Genomic DNA, 22,397 nt, shown 5'->3' on the forward strand with positions numbered 1-22,397 from the left:
TAGGTTGGTGGTTTTTGTTTTATGGCATATCAACCCTTTTCAGGTTATTTAATACCGAATCCAAAGATTTTGAAGGAAAATTTTTAAATAGAATATATTTGTTGTTTTCAAGTCGGTTTCTATTTAACCCATAATTGGGACCCTAACAGGTGCTACCACTCCAGGTCAGAGTGGACCTGGGAGCAATGGCAATTAAAGGATGGCTCCACACTCTCCAAAGCCGACAAGCTGTAGCCTCACCACTTGATATAGTTTAAGGTCATATCCAGGACGCTGAGAATAGGAGATCTACCAAAGAAAAATTAATAAGGAAATTGGCCAAATGTCCTTGGATTAATTGTCCATTCGGCCTGCTTAAACCGATCAAGTTTACTGCTACATGTTAGCCATTTTTTTTTTAATTCATTAATAATAGAATTTAAAAATTGCTGACACTAATTACTTTCAGTTCTTGTTAAGAAATGGTATTCAGAAGATTTTAGTACTCACTGAGTCAGTTCTGCATATTTAGGAAGAATCTTAAGTCAATTTCAGAAATGGTTGAAACATTTTACAAGGGTTTTAAACATTTTGTTTTTACATTTTTTCGCAGCTTTCAAATTGCAAACTTCTTTTAGCTATTTTCGAGACAGACTTAGGATTTTCTGTCAATATTTAGGACTGACTTTGTAAGCACTAAAATCTTCTGGATACCCATGCCTAACAAGGGCTTTAAAACTTATTTCAATATTCAATTTTTATAAATTCAGATGATGAAGTTTTCTTAATTCATCTCTCATACCAAAATTAGTTGTTTCTACCAAAAGGGTATTTCTGAACCACCAGAAAAAAATATCTAATTTTGAACAGACACAGCGAACAAAGCAAAGGTATTTCATAGTTTCAAAATGAATGTGCGAAAGAAAAGAAAAACCATTACCTTACAAGTCACATCATTTTTTTTGTCCCATATTGGATAATATGAGAAAGATTCCCAAAATTTGATAAAATCACATTGAAGGCTTCATTTCTGAGCAAATCTGATGTCATTTTTGGATACTCAAGTAAAAAAAAAAAAATGGTGGGTTGATTTTTCCAATTTACAATATGTTCGAGATGAATATATTCAAGAAAATTTTATTATTAAAATTAGTGATAGGACGATTCCAATATTTTTCCCCAGTTCCGATACAATTACCAATTCCGATACAATTACTGATTCTGATTCTTTATAAATCTCTAAATATTTAACTATAAAATCGTTATTTTGTCTTGATTACCATAAAAACACACATTAAATGTGCAGATATTTTCTCAAACGTAAAAACATACTTGTGTGATAAGGTGATCTATAGATTTTTGTTTTACTGGAAGGTTGAATCAATAAATATTATTATTATTATATTATTATTATTATTATTATTATTATTATTATATTATTACTACCAGCAGTGGGAGATTTTTTTTTAAAACAAGATCAAATAAAAAATGATAATTAAAGGAATCGTTTTTGGCATCGGAATATGGGAACAAAATTTTCTAATTCTGATACTCCAAAAAGTTCAGCTTTTTCCAATTCTCGATTCAGATTCAGATTAATCGTCCCAACACTAATCAAAATGTCTCCCCAGTAGTGTTTCGTATGATTTATGAAAAAACGGAAAATGATCTAAATCGGCAATAACTTGGAGTTACATATTAAAATTTTTAGGAATTCTTAGTTTTTATCATGTCCATCTATGGTGCAAATTATAACAAAACATTTTTATGTTGTTTAATTTCATCATCATCATCAGCAGCAGCAGCCCTACTGTTTTAACCACGGCTTCCCAAATTGTAGAGTCATGGTAATCTCGGGAAAACAAATAATGATGATAGTTTCCCGTTGCCTTTCATCTGGATTCAAAGGTGCATCTCCCCCAGTGAATTGAACAGGCTCCCAGATATCAACCTGGAAATTTCTACAACTCGAAGCAGTACATACAGCACCTAGCCTGCCCAAGTAGTCATCCATGTGGTACTGGTCAGGCTTATTGTTGCTTAACTTCGGTGACTTGGTGAGAACTAGAGCTGTAACAAGAGAATATTCTTTTCATTGTTTTTGGTTATTATTTGGTTCGTTATTTTACGGCATATCAACCCTTTTCAGGTTATTTAATGCCGAATCCAGTGATTTTGAATAAAAATTTTTTAATAGGTCAGAGTGGACCTGAGAGCAATGGCAATTAAAGGGTGGCTCCACACTCCCGCAAGCGGGAGCCTCATTGTTTTTGACTCTCAAGTATATATCCAACACAGTTAATCAATTGAGAATCACATCACGCTATCTAAAAACATATAAGATATTAACTGATATATACTTGAGAATCAAAATAATGAAAAGAATATGCTGTTGTTATAGCCTTAGTGACAACCGATGTGTCAACATAATTGTACCGTATATGTTTTAATTTATTATCAATTTAATTTCTACTATTAAACTATTTCAACAAATATTCTTCCCAATGAAATGAAGACAAAAATATTATTGCACAGTCTACTTGTTTATTCCAAAGTCTTTTATTTTATACTAACTGAACATGAAAAAAGATGGAAAATGGAAACAAAAAGAAAAAGGGGGGGGTACAATGAGTGACAAAAGACAAAATGCAGGAATATTTGCGAAACTGGAAATACAAAAAATTGATGATGGTTAGAATTAATTGATGATGGTGTGTAGGTGGAAGCTGATGAAGAATCTCTCTGTCTATTTCGGTGTAGGGAAATATCGATTCGATGCAACGTGTTCCTTCAAATACTCTCCACCCATTTCTTCATACATGGCTCGTGTAACGCTGCTAGTATGGACTAGTGGGGACAGGGCCCACTGTCGGGCTCCATACCAGGAATCCAAGATCGGATCCGCTGAGGAGAAAAAAAAAGAAAAAAATATATATTTAAGAAAAATAAACAGGAAATGATTGATAGATGATAAAATTTTATAGCGTTTCATTCTTTGAAGTAAACTTACCGTGTTTGCCACAGAATATAGTATAAACCACTTCATGTCTTCAAACCAAATAATTTATAAATAGTTAATGAGCAGATAAACATTTGTTTATTTACACAAGACAAAATTATTTAACTTGTTTTTTATATATATAAATATTGTCATTCTAACATTAGTTCTCAAAATGTACATATCTAAGTATTCTAAATCGATTCGACTTGTTAATATTTGCTTTTCTTTTCTTATCTAGGCAAATTAATTGCTATAATAAGTTTTATTGGCTTTTTATCTCTCTATCTATACTTATCTTTTTGTATCTATCTTTCTCTGTATGGTTACACTGTGCAACAAAATTATTAACTAAATCACGAAGGGAGATAACTCTTTAAAAACTTAACAGTGATCAGAAGGCCTTTGAAATGAGTGATTTGTTACTGTATAACCACTTACTATTTACAGCAAAATGGGTTACATCACTCCAAAACTAATTCTTATTATTTATAACAAAAATATTTTTAATAAAATAATAATAATCATACATAACTCAGAACATAGAAAAACTGGCCACTGCTACAAGAAACACTGTATTAAACAAAAAATACAGGAAATCACAAAACTGAAAAAAAAAAAAAGGCAAGAAAAGAAAAGGTGGAGAGAAGGAAAAACAGCCGGATGAATGATTCGTAAATACAGCAAAATACATGGATATGGCTAAGAAAAGAACACTTGAACAGAGAAACAGAATCGCTACTGACAGCTGTACAGGTCAATGTGATTACAACTAATTATGATAAACATAAAATAGATAAAACCCAGGAAAACTGTAAATGTACACTGTGGACAAAGAAATGTAATAGTAGATCACATAATAAGTGAATGCAATAAACTAGCCTAAAAATAATACAAGAACAAACTCAACTGTATGGGGAAAGCAGTATACTGGGAACTATGCAAACAACTGCATTTTGAATATGCAGACAAATTGTACAGATATAAACCACAGATGGAACTGGAAAATGAAAACTACAAAATTCTCTGGGAAATGGGAGTGCAGAAGATAACCTCATCCAAGCAAAAAGACCTGATGTCATCAAGAAGTAAAGAAAATGCCAAATTCTAGATTTTGCCATCCCAGCAGACCCTACATAAAGAGACAGAAAAACAAAGTAAATACACACAGCTTGCCAGAAAACTGTAAGGAATATGGAACCGGAAGAAAGTCGGTAAGATACTAGTAATAGTAGAAGCACTAGGAACAGTCCCCAAAAGGATGAAAAAAAGATGAGGAAAAATTAAAATCAAAGGGAAGACTGACATTCTACAGTGTCTGGCAATGATAAAAACAGTTGAAAATAAAATCCTTGAATGCAGCAACCAAGCCATATAAACTATAAACACTAATCAGTCACAACAATACTGCAACAGAAATAAAACAACCCAAGGGAATTGAAACTGCAAAACATATCACCTTATAATATATATATATATATATATATATATATATATATATATATATATATGCATGTCAGGGGTGCGAGTTCTCTTATAGAAGCATTAATTTAATTTAAATAAAATAAAATATGCATTAAGTGTGTTTGAAAGTCAAAATACAACATAATATTATGAAAATAAACAAATATTTTACTTGTTTGAAATTTATAATTTAAATATATTTCAGAGTCAAACTCCATCCTCAGTATTTTATTTGTTTCTTTCTTTTTTCAGGTATTCGTGCAAGGTGTCCATCCCAGCACAGATGGTCTCTTATCATTGTGGCTTTCCATCCCTGAGTGGAGAACCTCAGTGTTCATGATTAAATCTTGCCACTTTATGTGTAAGATATCACGCAGTTTTGCTTGGTGAAAATGTCCTAACCTTTTCAGGTCTCTTCTATAGAGTACCCAGGTCTCACAGGCATATAGCAAGGTTGAGATTGTGTCAGCGTTTTATTGCTGAATACTCTTTTATACATTTTCCATATGATGCATGAGCAGCTCTATATACATATATATTTATGGGGAAATATGTTCATTCAATGATATTTCTTCTTTTATTTATACCAATTATTTAATTTATGAAGCTCAATGTAACTGCAGAGCATATTCAAATACATGACAAAAGTCTATATTCCAAATTTCAAGCTGCTGACCATCTTATAATTTATTCCTTTAAGTACGTTGACATGCACAATTCTTGACAGCACCTGTTTCGTAGCACAGAATCATTCATGTAATTATTATGTAAATTCTTGAATTTATTTCACCCTTAACTCATCAGAAAAAAAAAAAGCACTTATCAACTTTAAAAGAAAATAAAGGCATATTGGGTGATTACATAATATAACATAATAGAATTGACATAATAATTACATGAATGATTCTGCGCTACGAAACAGGTGCTGTCAAGAATTGTGCATGTCAACATACTTAAAGAAATAAACAGTAAGGTGGGCAACATCTTGAAATTTGGAATATAGACTATTGTCATGTACTTATTTATATATATATACACACATACACTCACTACTCTAAATTTTTTTTTTTTTTTGTATATTGATATTCATATTCAAAACCCTTTTTTCTATTTATTTAAAAAGAAAATACAACTTTGTTATACATAGGTTGTGGAATTGCATTCATCTGCAAAAGATCTAGCTAATTTACATATTCTTTTAAACATTCATTTTAAATAATTCATTATTAGTTTGTTTTTGTTTCCTTATGAGATAATCATCTTTAGTTAACTATTACATATAATTGTATTCATGCAGATATTCTACATGATTTATACTTGCGTAATATTTGTGTAAAAAAGTTATAGTAAACATAAACCTCTTTCTATATATATTTATGTATGCATATATATATATATATATATATATATATATTTGTTTTAAAAATTTTGCCTACCAAACTCCTCAGTCAGTTTTTGGTCTACAGACATGAAACTTCGAACCCATGCAAAACTTTAATTTTGGCTTTTAGCCATGGAAAATCAGTACAAAAGTGTGAAAATTAAAAAATGGAATTTGCTAGGTGATGGTCGAACAACAGCATTAAAAATATGCATGTGTAACATAGTAGCTATTGGTTCCTGTTTTAATGTTTAGCCTTTCAGCAAATACGTCTTCATAGGTCAGGCATTAACGTCAAAGGAAAAAATAAATCATAAGCTAAATGTTTTAGCATCGGTTCTTGGTGGTTGAGCAAGAATCATTTTTTTTTTTAACTTTTGAAATCGTTACTCTATATTGGGTCCAATATAATATATAATAAATACGAAATCTGCATTAACCATAATATCATATTCAAGCATATTTTATGACCGGGAAATGCCGGGCAACCTGCTAGTTTATATATATACTAGCAAAAGTACCCATCGTTGACTGGGTTCAAAAACAGCCTACAGAAAATGGACTCTGATTTATGAAAGTATGATAGGTTATGAAAAGGAAGGGTTATAAAGAGATAGCTTCGAATTTGGGGGTATCAAAACCAAAGCAAAATATGATGAAAGTAAAAATAAAATAGATAAACCCCATAATTTATTATACCATACCTGTTCACACTGAAACACTTATCACAATATTCTGTGGATCTATATTAAAAAAAACTTGTTAAACTTTGTGACATATTTCCATTCTATGGAGGTCAGGCGCGAACGAAAACCCCATAATTTTATTATACCATATTTCTTCAAACTGAAACATAATTATCAAAGTATACTTACGCAGATAGATATGAAAAGTCTTTATTAAAGTTTGTGCCTATTTCCATTCTATGGAGGCCAGGCGAGAACGCAGACCCCATAATTTTATTATACCATCCCTATTTAAGTTAAAACATACTTATCAAAGTATTCTTATGCACATCTATATCAAAAACACTTGTAAACGTTTTTTTTTTAATTTTTAAATTTTTTATTTTCATACTTTGTGGACCAGGTGTGAACGCAGACCCCCACAATTTTAATGAACCACTATGTAATCAGTTTTTTTAAAATAGTCAACCATATAGGAGCCTATTCGTGACCTCACACATACACACACAGACATTTAGCTTTATATTATATATATATATATATATATATATATATATATATATATATATATATATATATATATATATATATATACTAAAATGTAAATAAATAATAATATAAATAAATAATAAATAAAATAAAATAAAAAATATATAAAAAAGGCAACAAAGCTGATGTCACATAAAATAGCTGTGAAGAGACAGAAAGACAGAAAGACAGAAAGACTGAAAGAGTGCAAAGAGAGGGAGGCTTATTGGTCACTCAATTCTAAATGAAGACCAATGGTAGCCGCCAGCGAGAAATCAATGGCAAGCAGCTGTTGCAATAGCACAAATTCATTTGCAAAGGTTATTGAAAGCGGTGGAGTGTACTGGAAATCTGGAGAGACTTGTTGTCACCCAGACTCCAGGGAATACCACCGGTTATTATCAGTGAGTAATTTCTGATGATGACCTGTGTGAGAACTCCTAGTGAGTACATAATCAGTAAAAACAATAAGTTATAGCAAATATTTCGTTTATGAAACAATATATTATATATTTACAACCAAGAAAGGCAATTATTAATTTTATTTATTAAAACGTTAAAAGTAGTTTGCTTGAAGCATTGTATAATGTGTATACAAAAGGAATTTAGTTTTATAGAAGCCAGAACAATGCAGAGATGTAACAGATAGATTCACACTGAAGCACTTTATGGTATAATGATAGAATGAGCTATGCAGTTTCACTTTATTGTTTGTTTAACCAGCATATCGCCCTTCTTTGGGTCATTTAATGCTGTCTATAAAATTTAATTCTTTCTTGCAGCACTGAGTCAAACAACTGTAATGTTACAGACCCAACACGTTGTAGCAGAGTATGTTGCAAGGAACATAGGACAAGTAATAACCTGACTCCGTTTTTGTTTCTTTTTTTTTTAATTTTTAACAACGACATTTATTTCCATTTCCGAACAAACCATAGACAGGTTTCTTCTCTCTAACCTCTGTCATTTCGAATATGCTCTCGAATATGCAGAATTTCCTCATCAGTCTGTGCACACGCTCTTTTTATGGTCTTTTTATTTGCACACGACTCTACATTTGCATATGCGCCTCTACGCTATATTAGACTGATATAACAAGTGAAACGATCGCTATCTGCATAGTGAACATACAAACACATGTTCATAGTTGTATGTCAGACATATTTTACAGAGACGTTCTTTGACTCAACTTACCTTTCTCCAAACAACACTTTATATAATGTTCGTCTGCTGGAATGACAATGACTATCTGATCATCCGGGGGAGATAATGGATGAAACATGCTAGATTGTGAAGCAAGGGTTCTGCAGCCTCTAGCCACTCCTTTCCTGAGTTGGCACTGCTTGATTCCAGCGGCAAAGAGAAATTCAAGATGACTGGAAACAATGCCAAGATAAGTGGAGAGCACGTACAACACTTGGTATTCTCAAATGGTTACCAATTTTAGTACTGACTAGACTCAATAATACTTAACTTCGATGATCTAATGGGAACCGGTGTGTTAATGTGAATCATGCCGTATACTTTATATGAGCCGGTAAATGAGGCCAACATAACCTGACCTATGTAAAACATTATTAATTTACTTTCTGAAACTGGAATACTTTACATCTGAAATATAAAAGAAAATTTAGCATTTGTGTTTATCAAGGGGAGAGAACTACTACTTTGATTACTCAAAGAGTTGCAGACTTTGTGGGGAGGGTAAATCAACTTTTAACAGTCAATTATTTAAAGGTTACTTACCAGCTCTGTAAACAGAAAAAGTTGATTGAAATGGTCGGATTTCCAATAATTCTCGTTCCATCCGTTTGTTGAAATTCGGAAACATTGCATTTGATCCAGTTAAAAATACACACTGGAAAATAGTTTTAAATGAATAAGAAAAATCAATACAAGTTTAATAAAATATTGTCACCAATAGAAGTTTAATAAGACATTGTAAACTAAGGCAGATCTAACATAAACTTATCTTTTAAAAGTCAGATCCAAATAGCATTTAAGATGGCCAAACAAACTAACCATTTTCATTTATTATTATTGTACAATGATATTGACAATATAATAATGTACTTTGTTAGAATTTATCTTTTAAATTAGTCCAACCCATATAATCTCATAATATTAAACATTTCTAAATAATTATCTAAAACTAAATATCCGCAAGGGAGAAAACTCATTTTAAATTTGTAAAAAGTCAAGGTAGGTAACTCCCAGGAATAGACAATGTAGATTAAAGATAGACTTATTTACAGAAAATGGTGTTCAATCACTCCTACAGACACAACCCCATACTTTTCTAGACTGACGGATACCAACAATATATGTGTGTATATATATATATATATATATATATATATATATAACTACTTCATTTATTCACATAATTTAATATACGAAAGTATAGATTTATGCGTAAACTTTAAGTATTTACTTCAAAAGTGCTCAATACGTAGGTAGAGCTAGTTAGTAATTTATAAAATATATATGGCGATTAAGCTACACTGAATATTCTGCGTTTCATATATATGGCGATTAAGCTACACTGAATATTCTGCGTTTCATTTTCTGCAAGAATATTCAGTGTAGCTTAATCGCCATATATATTTTATAAATTACTATATATATATATATATATATATATATATATATATATATATGTGTGTGTGTGTGTATATGTGAATATGTATGAATAAAAACTCAATACGAAAGATATATAAATGTTTATATCTTTTCTGTATTTATTTTCTATGTGTTGACATGTAGGAATACAAAACGTCTTTTGAAAAAAAACAAGAATGTATATATGTGTATAAAATTAGATAAAAATACTGTGATTTGAAATTGGTTTCAAGCGTGGAATGTATGTTCTGTATACAGATAGACGTAAACCTGTTCGACTACCTATGTGAAAGCGTGAAGAAAGGTGGGTGGAAAAAAGCTATATCATAAAAATTTGCTTTTTTTTAGTCAAATTTTTGTTCAAAGTTGTAGAATATTAAAGTAATCTTCTAACCGATTTTTGCTGTGAAATTTATAGGAGTTGCCGAAAAAAATGGGATTGTTTAAATATTCCTGTCCTATGTAACAAGACACCCGGCGAATCAATCCGGCTCCTGACTGTTGGTGTCTTGTTGCAGAGGTGAAAGAAGAACTCCATTTCCTGACTGGACACCTTTTCCGTGCCGACTGGCAGTTTTCCGAGTTTGACAGACTGTGCCACCAAAAGCCTTTCCCTCACTGCAAGATTGTGATGGTGCTTGACTTTGCAGAAAATTATGTCTGCAAGTATCAAAATGAGGTGCAGGCTGCTCACTGGTACTACGAAGAAGCAACAGTGCACCCGATTGTGTGTTACTATACCTGCCCTCGGTGCACCTAAACAGTAACGGAGTCACTTATATTCATGAGCGACGATAAAACTCACGACTATCATGCTGTGCATAGATTCACCCAACAAGCTGTTCAGCATTTGAAAACCATAAGAGGGCTACATATTGACCCCATTGTTCAGTGGACAAATGGCTGCGCAGCACAGTATAAGTCGAAGGGTCCCTTTGCTGATGTGTTGTGTGCATTGAAGGATCTCGATTGCGCACTGGAACGAAACTTTTTTGGCTTCCGTCACGGCAAAAATCCATCAGACGGTGAAAGAGCTATCGTGAAAAGTGGGGCAGAAAGGGCTGTACACATGAGGAATGATTTGGTCATTTCAAATGCTAGAGAACTTTATAAATATTGTGATGAAAGCCATCTCAAAAAACAACCACAGGACAGCAGTTGCAGCAAAGATGAACACTACTTCAGATCGTTCTTTTTTGTCACATCTGAAGATATAGACCGCAAGAGGAATAGGCCAGCAAAAACAATTAAAAGCACACGAAAAGTGCATAGTATTAGATTTGAAGGAAATAAGGGGATGACTAGAGAACTGTCTTGTTTTTGTGACCGTTGTGTCAGTGGCACTGGGTTGTGTTTGAATATTTCCATTGCAGGTCTTTGGACAGAGGGAGATCCGCACCCAAACCGCATTCGTCGAAGGTTCAAAACTGAAAAGTAACCTGTAATGAGCAATATAAGTTCATAATAATGCTAAAATAAAAGAAATAACCTTGTTAAGATAACTGTCTTTTGTCTATTTTGCTAATAATTTGGTGTCCATGTTACATGGGACAGTTGTGTCCTTGGTAAACTTAGACATTATATATAACAAGCACACTCTTTATTTTATAAAAACTTCTAATAGCATACCATGCGATAGATGTCTGTCTATCAGAAAACACCACTAAAAACACATTATCCACATTTTAATTTTTTTGTATGTATGTCAACCAATGGCCCCTAATTTTGGAGAGTTACCTATATATATATATATATATATATATATATATATATATATATATATATATATATATATATATATATATATATATATAATAGAAGTTAGATTGTTAGATTCTAGTAACCAGTAATTTATTTTAAAAAGATTCAGATTTTAAAGTAGCAATACCCATCAACCATAAAACGCTTTGGACAATTACAGATTGCAAGGTAGTTCTACTAAAACACTTTAAGTCCTCCAAATGCCACCATTCTGATTGGAACTGAATATCTTTTTACGTGCATCACTAAATAATAATCAACATGATATAGTTGAAGAGGTTTTAGGAAAGTAATGACAAAAATGTTAATGCTTATGAAACGGACATTTTACGTCAGATTTTTTTTTAACCCTGTGGTGCTTAAAAGCATGGTACCACTCTCCGATTAGAAATTTTGTCATGAAATTTTTATTTGGAAAAAAAAAACAAAAAAACATCAATCTCATTTATTGTCAAGGTAAGAAATAAACTGGTTCATTTGCTTTTGTTTTGTTTTTTGTTGTTGTCTTTCAAATGATAATTCAAAATGATATGTATGAAACATTTTTTTTCTAAATATTTATTGGACCCCAACTTGTAAGTAAACTAATGTATTTATTATTTTTATGTTGATTTCTCTTTTGGTACCAGTAGTTTTTAATTAACCTCTCTACCAAAATATTATATCCCTTTTCAGCATAAGTAAATAATTTGACTTGATTGCTCAGTTATCAGCTATAAGCATGTAGCTGTTGCAGATTACTTGGAAGCCATTAATTTCTGGAGATTTTCAGTGCACTATTCAGCTTCTTTACAAAAAAGTACATGTATATGGCAAATTTCATTGTTTAATTTTGTGTTTTAACAAAGATATAACATTTTTACTGAAAAAGAAGTGTAAAAAATTGTAATGAAACACATAAGGCCTTAAAGAGGGAAAAATATCCAAACATGTGAGTCACAAAAATAGTCATAACTTCCTTATTTTTAGTCAGATTTTAAAAAATTAAAAGAGATTCTTTCTTAGATCATCGAGCTCTTTCTATAGATGCCATTATTGGGATATTTTAAGCAATTTCAATTTATTTCATGTGTAATGCTACTTAAAGGACTGTTTTGTGGTCACATAGACAACCAAAGTACAGAGTTATATACCTGGGATTTTCTATCAGTGCAACTTATCAGAAGGAAAGGTTAAAAGCTAACTTTCTTTATTGTTTATTCATACATGCTTTGGAATTTTAAAAAATTAACTTCTGCTTAGTTTAAATCTTGAAAGATTGACTAGCCAATGGAGTCAAAGGTGACTTTGTAGCTGGGTTTAAATCCCTTGACCAGCAGTAATTATCATTTCTTGCACTAACGATTGCGAAATCATGAAAGACTAGTGTCTGTAAGTATAAAAATAATTCTTAATATTTATAATTATAAGCTCTTTTAAGATTCTTAAAGTTGAGCTCTGTCTGAGAAATAAACAAAAAGGTAAACAACTAGTGAAATGCAACATTCACATTTTCCAGTCATCAGAATACTATCTGACTGCTTAACTATTATACCTGCATTTATACTCATTTAATTTACCTTAATTCTCATGTTAATCGGTGCTGGCCCAGGGTTAACATTCTAGCCAACAAGTCAAATGTGACTTCATAACTGGGTGTGAATCCTTCAACCAGCAGTAAGTATCACTTCCTGTACTGATGATTGCAAAAGCATAAAATACTAATGTATGCAGGTATAAAAATAATTATTAATATTTATAATAATGTGTATTCCAATACTTTTTCTGATTCCGATACAGTTATTGATTCTGTAATAAATTTCCGATTCCAATACAATTACAGATTTTGATTCCAATTCTTTATAAATCTCTCAATATTTAACTATAGAGTTGTTATTTTTCCTGATCACTGTGAAAAACACATCAGTTGTGCATATGTTTTCTCAAAGATAAAAATACACTTGTGTGGTGGAGCGATCTATAGATTTTAGTTTTACCAATAGTTTAAAATCAATAAATATTGATTATTTCAATATTACTAACAGCAGTAGAAGACTTTGTTTAAAAAAAAATCAAATAAAAAAGACAATTATAATAATCGTTTTTCACATTGGAAAATAGGCACTAATTTTTCCAATTCTGATACTCCAAAAAGTTCTGATTTTTCCGATTCCCGATTCTGACTAATCATCTCAACACTAATATATTTATTTCTGTGGGAAATTATTTCCGACAGTACATTATGTATTATGCTGAATTTTTTTTTTTTGTATATTAATGCCAAGTTTTTCGCGGGTAATATAACTAAGCCAAGGATTTACTTAGTCCACAGAACTGTAGATAAATAATAAAAAAAATTATACAAAGTGAAAACTAATACTCGTAGAGGATTCAAACCTGCCCTTAAAAAAGGGACTGCTTATTGCAGACGTCGACTATTTGTATAATTTCGGCTTTCTCTACATGTAATGGTTTGTTAGACAAGCAGTGTAAGAGGACATCCACAGAGTAAATAAGTTTTTTTTGTTTAATGGTATTATCTGAAAAAAAGTTAGCATCAACAACGAACACACAGCATAATACATAAGATTATATATAGAGAGAAAAATCTAGTCATATGTAATTTTTTTTTGTATGATGTATCTATTCTCATTTTTACAAGTGCAATAGAATAGACACATCATACAAAAAAAAATGACTAATTTTTTTTTGTATGATGTGTCTATTCTCGTTTTTACAAGTGGAATAGAATAGACACATCATACAAAAAAAATGACTAATTTTTTTTTGTATGATGTGTCTATTCTCATTTTTACAAGTGCAATAGAATAGACACATCATACAAAAAAAATGACTAATTTTTTTTTTGTATGATGTGTCTATTCTCGTTTTTACAAGTGGAATAGAATAGACACATCATACAAAAAAATGACTATTTTTTTTTGTATGATGTGTCTATTCTCGTTTTTACAAGTGGAATAGAATAGACACATCATACAAAAAAATGACTAATTTTTTTTTGTATGATGTGTCTATTCTCGTTTTTACAAGTGGAATAGAATAGACACATCATACAAAAAAAATGACTAATTTTTTTTTGTATGATGTGTCTATTCTCGTTTTTACAGGTGGAATAGAATAGACACATCATACAAAAAAAATGACTAATTTTTTTTTGTATGATGTGTCTATTCTCGTTTTTACAAGTGGAATAGAATAGACACATCATACAAAAAAAATGACTAATTTTTTTTTTGTATGATGTGTCTATTCTCGTTTTTACAAGTAGAATAGAATAGACACATCATACAAAAAAATGACTAATTTTTTTTTGTATGATGTGTCTATTCTCGTTTTTACAAGTGGAATAGAATAGACACATCATACAAAAAAAATGACTAATTTTTTTTTGTATGATGTGTCTATTCTCGTTTTTACAAGTGGAATAGAATAGACACATCATACAAAAAAATGACTAATTTTTTTTTGTATGATGTGTCTATTCTCGTTTTTACAAGTGGAATAGAATAGACACATCATACAAAAAAAATGACTAATTTTTTTTTGTATGATGTGTCTATTCTCGTTTTTACAAGTGGAATAGAATAGACACATCATACAAAAAAAATGACTAATTTTTTTTTGTATGATGTGTCTATTCTCATTTTTACAAGTGGAATAGAATAGACACATCATACAAAAAAATGACTAATTTTTTTTTGTATGATGTGTCTATTCTCGTTTTTACAAGTGGAATAGAATAGACACATCATACAAAAAAAATTACTAATTTTTTTTTGTATGATGTGTCTATTCTCGTTTTTACAAGTGGAATAGAATAGACACATCATACAAAAAAATGACTAATTTTTTTATTGTATGATGTGTCTATTCTCGTTTTTACAAGTGGAATAGAATAGACACATCATACAAAAAAATGACTAATTTTTTTTGTATGATGTGTCTATTCTCATTTTTACAAGTGCAATAGAATAGACACATCATACAAAAAAAATGACTAATTTTTTTTTGTATGATGTGTCTATTCTCGTTTTTACAAGTGGAATAGAAGAGACACATCATACAAAAAAAAAAAATGACTAATTTTGTGTCTATTCTCATTTTTATAAGTGGAATAGACACATCATACAAAAAAAAATGACTCATTTTTTTGTGCTAAGGAGAAACAGTATTCATTTTCAATACGTTGAGCATGAAGTTTCCTGAGCAAGGGATACTAGGTAATTATGCATTAGAGAGATGACAGAAAGAGTTATCTCTCTTTAGTCTGAGTTATTTCCCTTGCACAGGTAGTTCGTCAACGCATCATCTATATATTAATAGGATAGCATGTGCGTTATTTATTTTGTGTGTCACGCTTACATCCGAGTGACTGTCGTTTAATTGTTATGGACTTCCATTTCTTGTAATAAATAATTTTACCAAGAATTCTCCATAAGTTTTGGTTTTGGTTTCGATTATAGTTGACTAGCCTGGGTACCTGGCGTTGCCTGGGTGGTTTGGTGGTGTGTGTTGAGCAAAAAAAAAACAGATAAATAATTTTGCAGTTTTAACAAAAAAGCTACAATAATATCAGAACGTCTCCATTTACACTGAGCATCTACAGAATTCCAACATCAATATATTACATATGAATGAGTCCCCTGTGGAATTTTCACAGGTCCCGCTAGTCTTTGATTAATCTCATAACTTCAGTCACTGATCTCCAATCAATACTTGAGGTATAGTTGTGTGAAAGTATGACATCATACTTTCATATAACTATATCTCCACAGTTCACAGTTTCACAGTTTTCATCTTCCCTCTCCCTCAACGAGACATTGAGGGGAGCGGAAGGACATCAATCACCACATCTACCATGGTGCTGGTCAATGCAAAGAAATCTATATATATATATGAAAGTGAAATTGTGTGTGTGTGTGTGTATGTGTCTGTGTGTGTGTGCATTTCTCTACCAAACTACTCTGTCAATTTTCAGTCTACAGACTCAAAATTTGACATAAGGGATATTGAGATTTGGGAAAATCTTTTTTTAAACATTCTTGCCCAGAAATTTGGCTGTCAAGGGGTCAAAGTTCAACGATTTGACCTTTGAAAATTCTACCAACCTCCTCTGTCAATTTTAGGTATAAACACTTGAAATTGTAGAAGTAGATTACTTGGACATGGATCAAACTTTTTAATTTGATTTGAGCCAAAAAAATAAATGTTAAGGGGTCGAAATTGGGGTCAAACTTAAAAAAAAATTGACCTCTAGATCACTATCAAATTACTCAGTCAATTTTTGGTCTAAACATTTGAAATTTTACATAAAGTGTATTCAGATGTAGGGCAAGCTTTTTAATCAGTTTTGGCTGAAAATTTAGCTACCAAAGGGTCAAAGTTAAAAAGATTTGACCTTTGCATTCTCTAGCAAACTATTCAGCCAATTTTGGGTCTAAATATTTGAAATTTTACATAAAGGATATTAAGACATGCAGCAAGCATTTTGTTCAGTTTTGGGGTGAAAATTTGGCTGCCAGGAGGTCAAAGTTGAAAGAGTTGACCTTTGCAGACTCTACCAAACTCCTCCACCAATTTTGGGTCTAAATACTTGAAATTTTAGATGCAGGTCACCTGGATATGAGTCAAACATTGTAATATATATATTGTTATAAGGGACATAATTATGTATAGCACCGGATACGATACGGTGTATAAAAGAGCGTCTTGTATTGTCTTGGAGGCAGTCAAGTGGTACGCACTAGCCCGACCGTCTCGCGTCTTACACTCTCCAAGTGTAGTCACGATTAACCAAGCTCCCAGGACGAGCTATCCACTCACACACGTTAAGTTACCTTTTTCCTTTACCTTCATTTACGCGTATATCAACTTCAAGGCGAGCAGCCATTTTGTATTGTATATTATTTCGAAGTACGAATAAACCTTCTTTTGTTACGCATTCCACTGACGTATTTTGTCATGTTATTATATACCGTCAAAACCGGATATAACAGTTGGCGACAAGGATGATTCTTATCTCTTAACAGAGATAAATTACCGTATTAAAAGGACTGTATACTATTCAAATTTACAAGGATTTCGTTACTGAACACGTGCGGCAAAGAACTATTCGAAATTGTACTTGAAAGATATTGGCAAGGTAAAGTGAACTTTACTTATATTTTTTTAAGAAAAAATATTTAAGGAACGCAGGCGGAATTCGAACCCGGCACCTTTGGATTACAAGTTTTCGGAAGAAAAGAAAGAACTTTTACGATTTTTTTTTCTCTAAATTAAACAGAGACTATTGTTATAATTTAATTTTTTTTTTTCTTTCGTGCAACCGTATTTTTGTTGAAAAACAGTTTGGTCATTATTTTCGGGAATTATTCGTTGTGTAAATTTGAAAAGTATTATTGTGTAAAATTACGTTGAGGTAGAATTACTATTGCTAAATTATATGAACTTTGTGGAAACGTTTATTCTTGCAAGACTTGTTGCTAATTTGCGAAAAATGTATACTTACGAAATTTTGTGGAATCATTGTTGTAAATTTTAGAAAGACATTTTTTAAAAATGGAACAATTGGCTGAGTTGACGAAAGTGCTAACTCTTAGCGTTCAAGAACAGTCAAAAATGACACAACAATTCTTAGTGCAACAACAACAGCTGCAACAACAATTACAACAACAGCAAGAAATGCCACAAAAAACTTAAGAGGCACAAGAACAAACAAAAATACTTCAACGCCAAATGTCGACTCAACAAAAGAATTTGGAAAAATTAATTCAAACCTCGACAACTGAGAAAAAAACGAATTTTTCTGCAGAGGGTATTTTAAATTCTTTGTCGGAATTTCACTACTGTCCCGACACTGGCGTTACATTTCCAGCATACTATAGAAGGTATGAAACAATTTTTACAAAGAGGTGTTCGGACTGGACCAACAAAGAAAAAGTTACGCTGTTGCTCCAAAAACTGGGTACTGACGAAAACACTAAGTATGCTAACTTAATTTTACCCAAAAAACCGGAGGAAGTGACCTTTGAAGAGACAATTAATACGTTATCTAGAATATTTGATATATATACCCTTTTCCACTCTAGATATAAATGTTTAAATTTACAGAAATCGGAATCCGAAGACTATCTAGAGTATGCTTGTACTGTAAATTGCTTATGTGAATCATTTAAATTAAATGAAATTTCTGCAGATTTATTTAAATGTTTAATCTTTGTGCAGGGACTCACAGCACCAAGGGACAAAGATATCAGGTCCCGGATCCTGACAATTATGGAGTCAGACCCAAATATAACTTTACAAAAAGTTACCGAGGAATGTCAACGACTCATTAATATCGAGAGAGACAACACTCGCATTGAAGAAAAAAGCGTTTACAAGGTACAACATGTAAAAAGGCAAAGGACCCCTAGAACGTACAAGACCCAAGAACAAAGGACCCCTAGAATGCACAAGTACCAAAATTGTGAATGTTGCGGAAGTACGCGACACACCAAAAAGACCTGCTGGTTCAGGAATAAGATATGTTACGAATGTAGATTCAAAAGCCACAAGGGAACGTACTATGACCAGAAGAAAAAACAAAAGACCGACAAAGTGAATACGCTTCGCACAAGGAAAGAGAAAAGTTGCGAAAGGCGTAAGTATGTCAGTGTTCACATAAATGGATGTGGTTCGGACATCAGCAACATAGATGAAGATATCTGGAGAAGGATCGGTCGATCCGAACTAATGGAAACCAGCAAGGTGGTGAAGAGTGTTTGCGGCAAAAAGTTGGAATTCAAAGGAGAACTGAGGTGCAACATGACATTTGATGGTCAGACACGTACGTCCAAAGTGTACGTGGTTCCAGGAAGGAACACAAGTCTGTTTGGAGTGGATTGGTTTGTCCTGTTTAACTTATGGGAACGACCAGTTAATTCTTTTTGTAATAGGTTGAACACAGAGAAAGCGAACCAAGTGGAAGACTTTCTGGACGATGTTAAAGCAGAATTTGCTGAAGGACTTGGACATTGTGTGAAAGTAGAAGCCAAATTTGAAGTGAAGAAAGATGCCACCCCAGTGTTCAAACCTAAAAGAAATGTACCCTTTTCATCGATGGATGCAATCGAGAAGGAGTGGGAGAGACTTCAACAGTTAGATGTTATTGAAAAAGTTGACCATACGGATTGGGCCAGCCCGACAGTATATGTGAAGAAAAAAAATAACAAAATCAGGGTCTGTGCGGACTTCTCAACAGGCCTGAATGACTGTTTAAAGGACCACAATTATCCCCTTCTGTCGGCAGAAGATCTATTCTCAAAACTAAACGGAGGAAAAATATTTTCCAAGATAGACCTCTCAGACGCGTACTTGCAAATCAAGGTCAATGATGAATGCTCAAAGTACCTGTGCATTAATACGCATAAGGGTATATTCAAGCTAAAGAGGCTTCCTTTTGGCTTAGAGGTCGCCCCTGCTCTGTTTCAACAGATAATGGATACGATGCTCGCAGGGTTGGAATTTGCGATGGCATACCTTGACGATATCTTGATAAAGAGCAGTAATTTGCAAGAGCACAAGAAGCACGTCAGAGAAGTACTTAAGAGAATAGAGGGGTTTGGTTTCAGATTGAGTCCGGAGAAATGCGATTTCTTCATGAAAAGGATCAAATACCTGGGTCAAATAATTGACGAAAATGGACGAAGACCAGATCCACAACGGACCGAAGCAATTGATAAGATGCTTGCCCCAGACTCAGTATCAAAACTACAGTTATTTCTGGGATTGGTATAATACTATGCGATATACATCCCTAATGTACATAATTTGAGAGCTCCTCTTAACGAGCTACTAAAAAAAGGCAGTAGATGGAATTAGACAAAGGAATGTGAATCTGCTTTCCAGAAAATTAAGAAATGTTTACTATCAGATCGGGCATTAGCACAATTCGATCCAGAAAAGGAGATGGTACTAGCAACGAACGCCAGTGATTACGGAGTTGGTGCTGCATTACTCCACAAGTATGAGGATGGAACAACAAAAGCAATCGCTCACGTGTCAAGAACTTTGATTGCAGCTGAGAAAAACTACAGCCAGATTGAAAAGGAGGCTCTCTCAATAATATTTGGAGTCAAAAAGTTTAACCATTTTCTCTATGGACGAAACTTCATATTACAGACAAATCATAAACTGCTAATCACGATATTTGGATCAAAGAAAGGCATCCCTACGCATACTGCAAATCGACTACAGCAATGGGCTGTAACTCTCTTAAACTATCAGTTTAAGATGGAGCATGTGTCATCAAAAAAGTTAAGACACGCGGATGCACTATCAAGGTTGATTCCAAAAAGAAATGAAAGTTTTGAAGAGACGGTAATTGCAGCTCTTAAAGATAAATGCAGTATGATCTGTGAACTCCCGATAACTCTAGAAGAGATTAAAAGAGAAGCTGCAAAAGACGTTTTTATAAAGAAAATGAAAAATCAAGTAGGACGGATGGAAAGAAATAAGATGGCAAGAGAAATTACAACTTTTTCCATTTGCGAAGATGTGCTTATGTATGCCGATAGAATCGTAATTCCACAGGTATTACGAAAAAGAATGCTAAAGGAATTTCACACAGGTATTTCAAGGATGAAATCCCTAATTAGAGGTTACGTGTATTGGCCTGGTATTGATAAAGAGGTGGAAAACTGTGTCAAAGCGTGCAAAGGATGTCAGTTAGCAGCTCGAGATCCGCCTGTAAAAATGACCCCGTGGCCGAAGACGGACTTGCCCTGGTCATGACTGCATATTGATTATGCCGGATCCCTAAAAGGTTTTTTTTACTTAATTGTAGTGGACTCTTTCTCCAAATGGCCGGAGATATTCAAGATTAGACATCCAACAGCAAGGAATACTGTAAGTGCACTTGACGAAATTTTTAGCCGGTTTGGTGTACCAAAGACCATAGTGAGTGACAATGGTACAGCATTCACAGGTTACGAATTTAGAGGATTCTGCAACTCACTGGATATACAGCACATCACGACGCCTGTTTACCATCCTAGATCGAATGGGTTGGCAGAAAAATTTGTGGATACGTTTAAGTGAGCATTAAGGAAAAACATGAACATTGACACAGATGAGCAGACAATAAAAACATTTCTAGCGATCTACAGAGTAACCCCGAATCCAAACAATGATGTAAATTCATCGCCTGCAGAACTTATGTTCGCCAGAAAAATTAGATCCATTTTCGATAGACTCCTACCGGATAAAAAGAAAGTTGCTAGTAAAGAAAACTTTAATGTAAAGTGCTACTCCCCAGGAGATAAAGTTTATTTTAAAAATTTCAGGATGGAAAAAATCATTGGGTGGACGGTATTATTAAGAAAAGAATTGGGAATATGGTTTATACTATTCAAGGTCCCAGTTTTGTCTGTAAAAGACATATTAATCAAATCCGTTCCAGAATTTCGGAAAATACAGAGGAAATCCTAATGGAAACGTTGTGTGACACATTTGACATTCCAAAACCGGTGGGTATACATGGACACCTGAATGTATCCCCTGAACTTACCATACGGGCTGGACAGAATTCTTTACCACAGGAAACTCTGACCAAAAGAAAGAGCACACGTAAAAGGAAAGTCGTTAGGCATTTAAGTCCTGATCCTAAACGGAAGCGATATTAAAGCTAAAATCGGGAAAATTTCAGCTTCAGGGGGAGGTGTTTTAAGAGACATAATTATGTATAGCACCGGATACGATACGGTGTATAAAAGAGCGTCTTGTCTTGTCTTGTCTTGGAGGCAGTCAAGTGGTACGCACTAGCTCGACCGTCTAGCATCTTACACTCTCCAAGTGTAGTCACGATTAACCAAGCTCCCAGGACGAGCGTTCCGCTCACACACGTTAAGTTACCTTTTTCCTTTACCTTCATTTACGCGTATATCAACTTCAAGGCAAGCAGCCATTTTGTATTGTATATTATTTCGAAGTACGAATA

At 32.9% G+C, this 22,397-nt stretch overlaps 1 protein-coding gene across 1 annotated transcript in view; it reads right to left on the reverse strand.

Annotated features, from left to right (window-relative positions):
* Nucleotides 1-2,506: 2,506 nt before the first annotated feature.
* Nucleotides 2,507-22,397, reverse strand: part of LOC145241409 (actin-related protein 5-like) — a 154,267-nt gene continuing 134,376 nt past the window's right edge. Inside the window, exons 19-20 of the mRNA XM_080104337.1 lie at nucleotides 8,783-8,894; nucleotides 2,507-2,883 (exon numbers count right to left, since the gene is read on the reverse strand). Coding sequence (XP_079960463.1) covers nucleotides 2,726-2,883; nucleotides 8,783-8,894 — 270 coding nt within the window. The 3' untranslated portion in view covers nucleotides 2,507-2,725. The remainder of the gene's footprint in view (nucleotides 2,884-8,782; nucleotides 8,895-22,397) is intronic.

Source organism: Euprymna scolopes, chromosome 20 (assembly GCF_053919585.1).
Source record: "Euprymna scolopes isolate OS-2025 chromosome 20, ASM5391958v1, whole genome shotgun sequence".
Taxonomy (NCBI): domain Eukaryota; kingdom Metazoa; phylum Mollusca; class Cephalopoda; order Sepiida; family Sepiolidae; genus Euprymna; species Euprymna scolopes.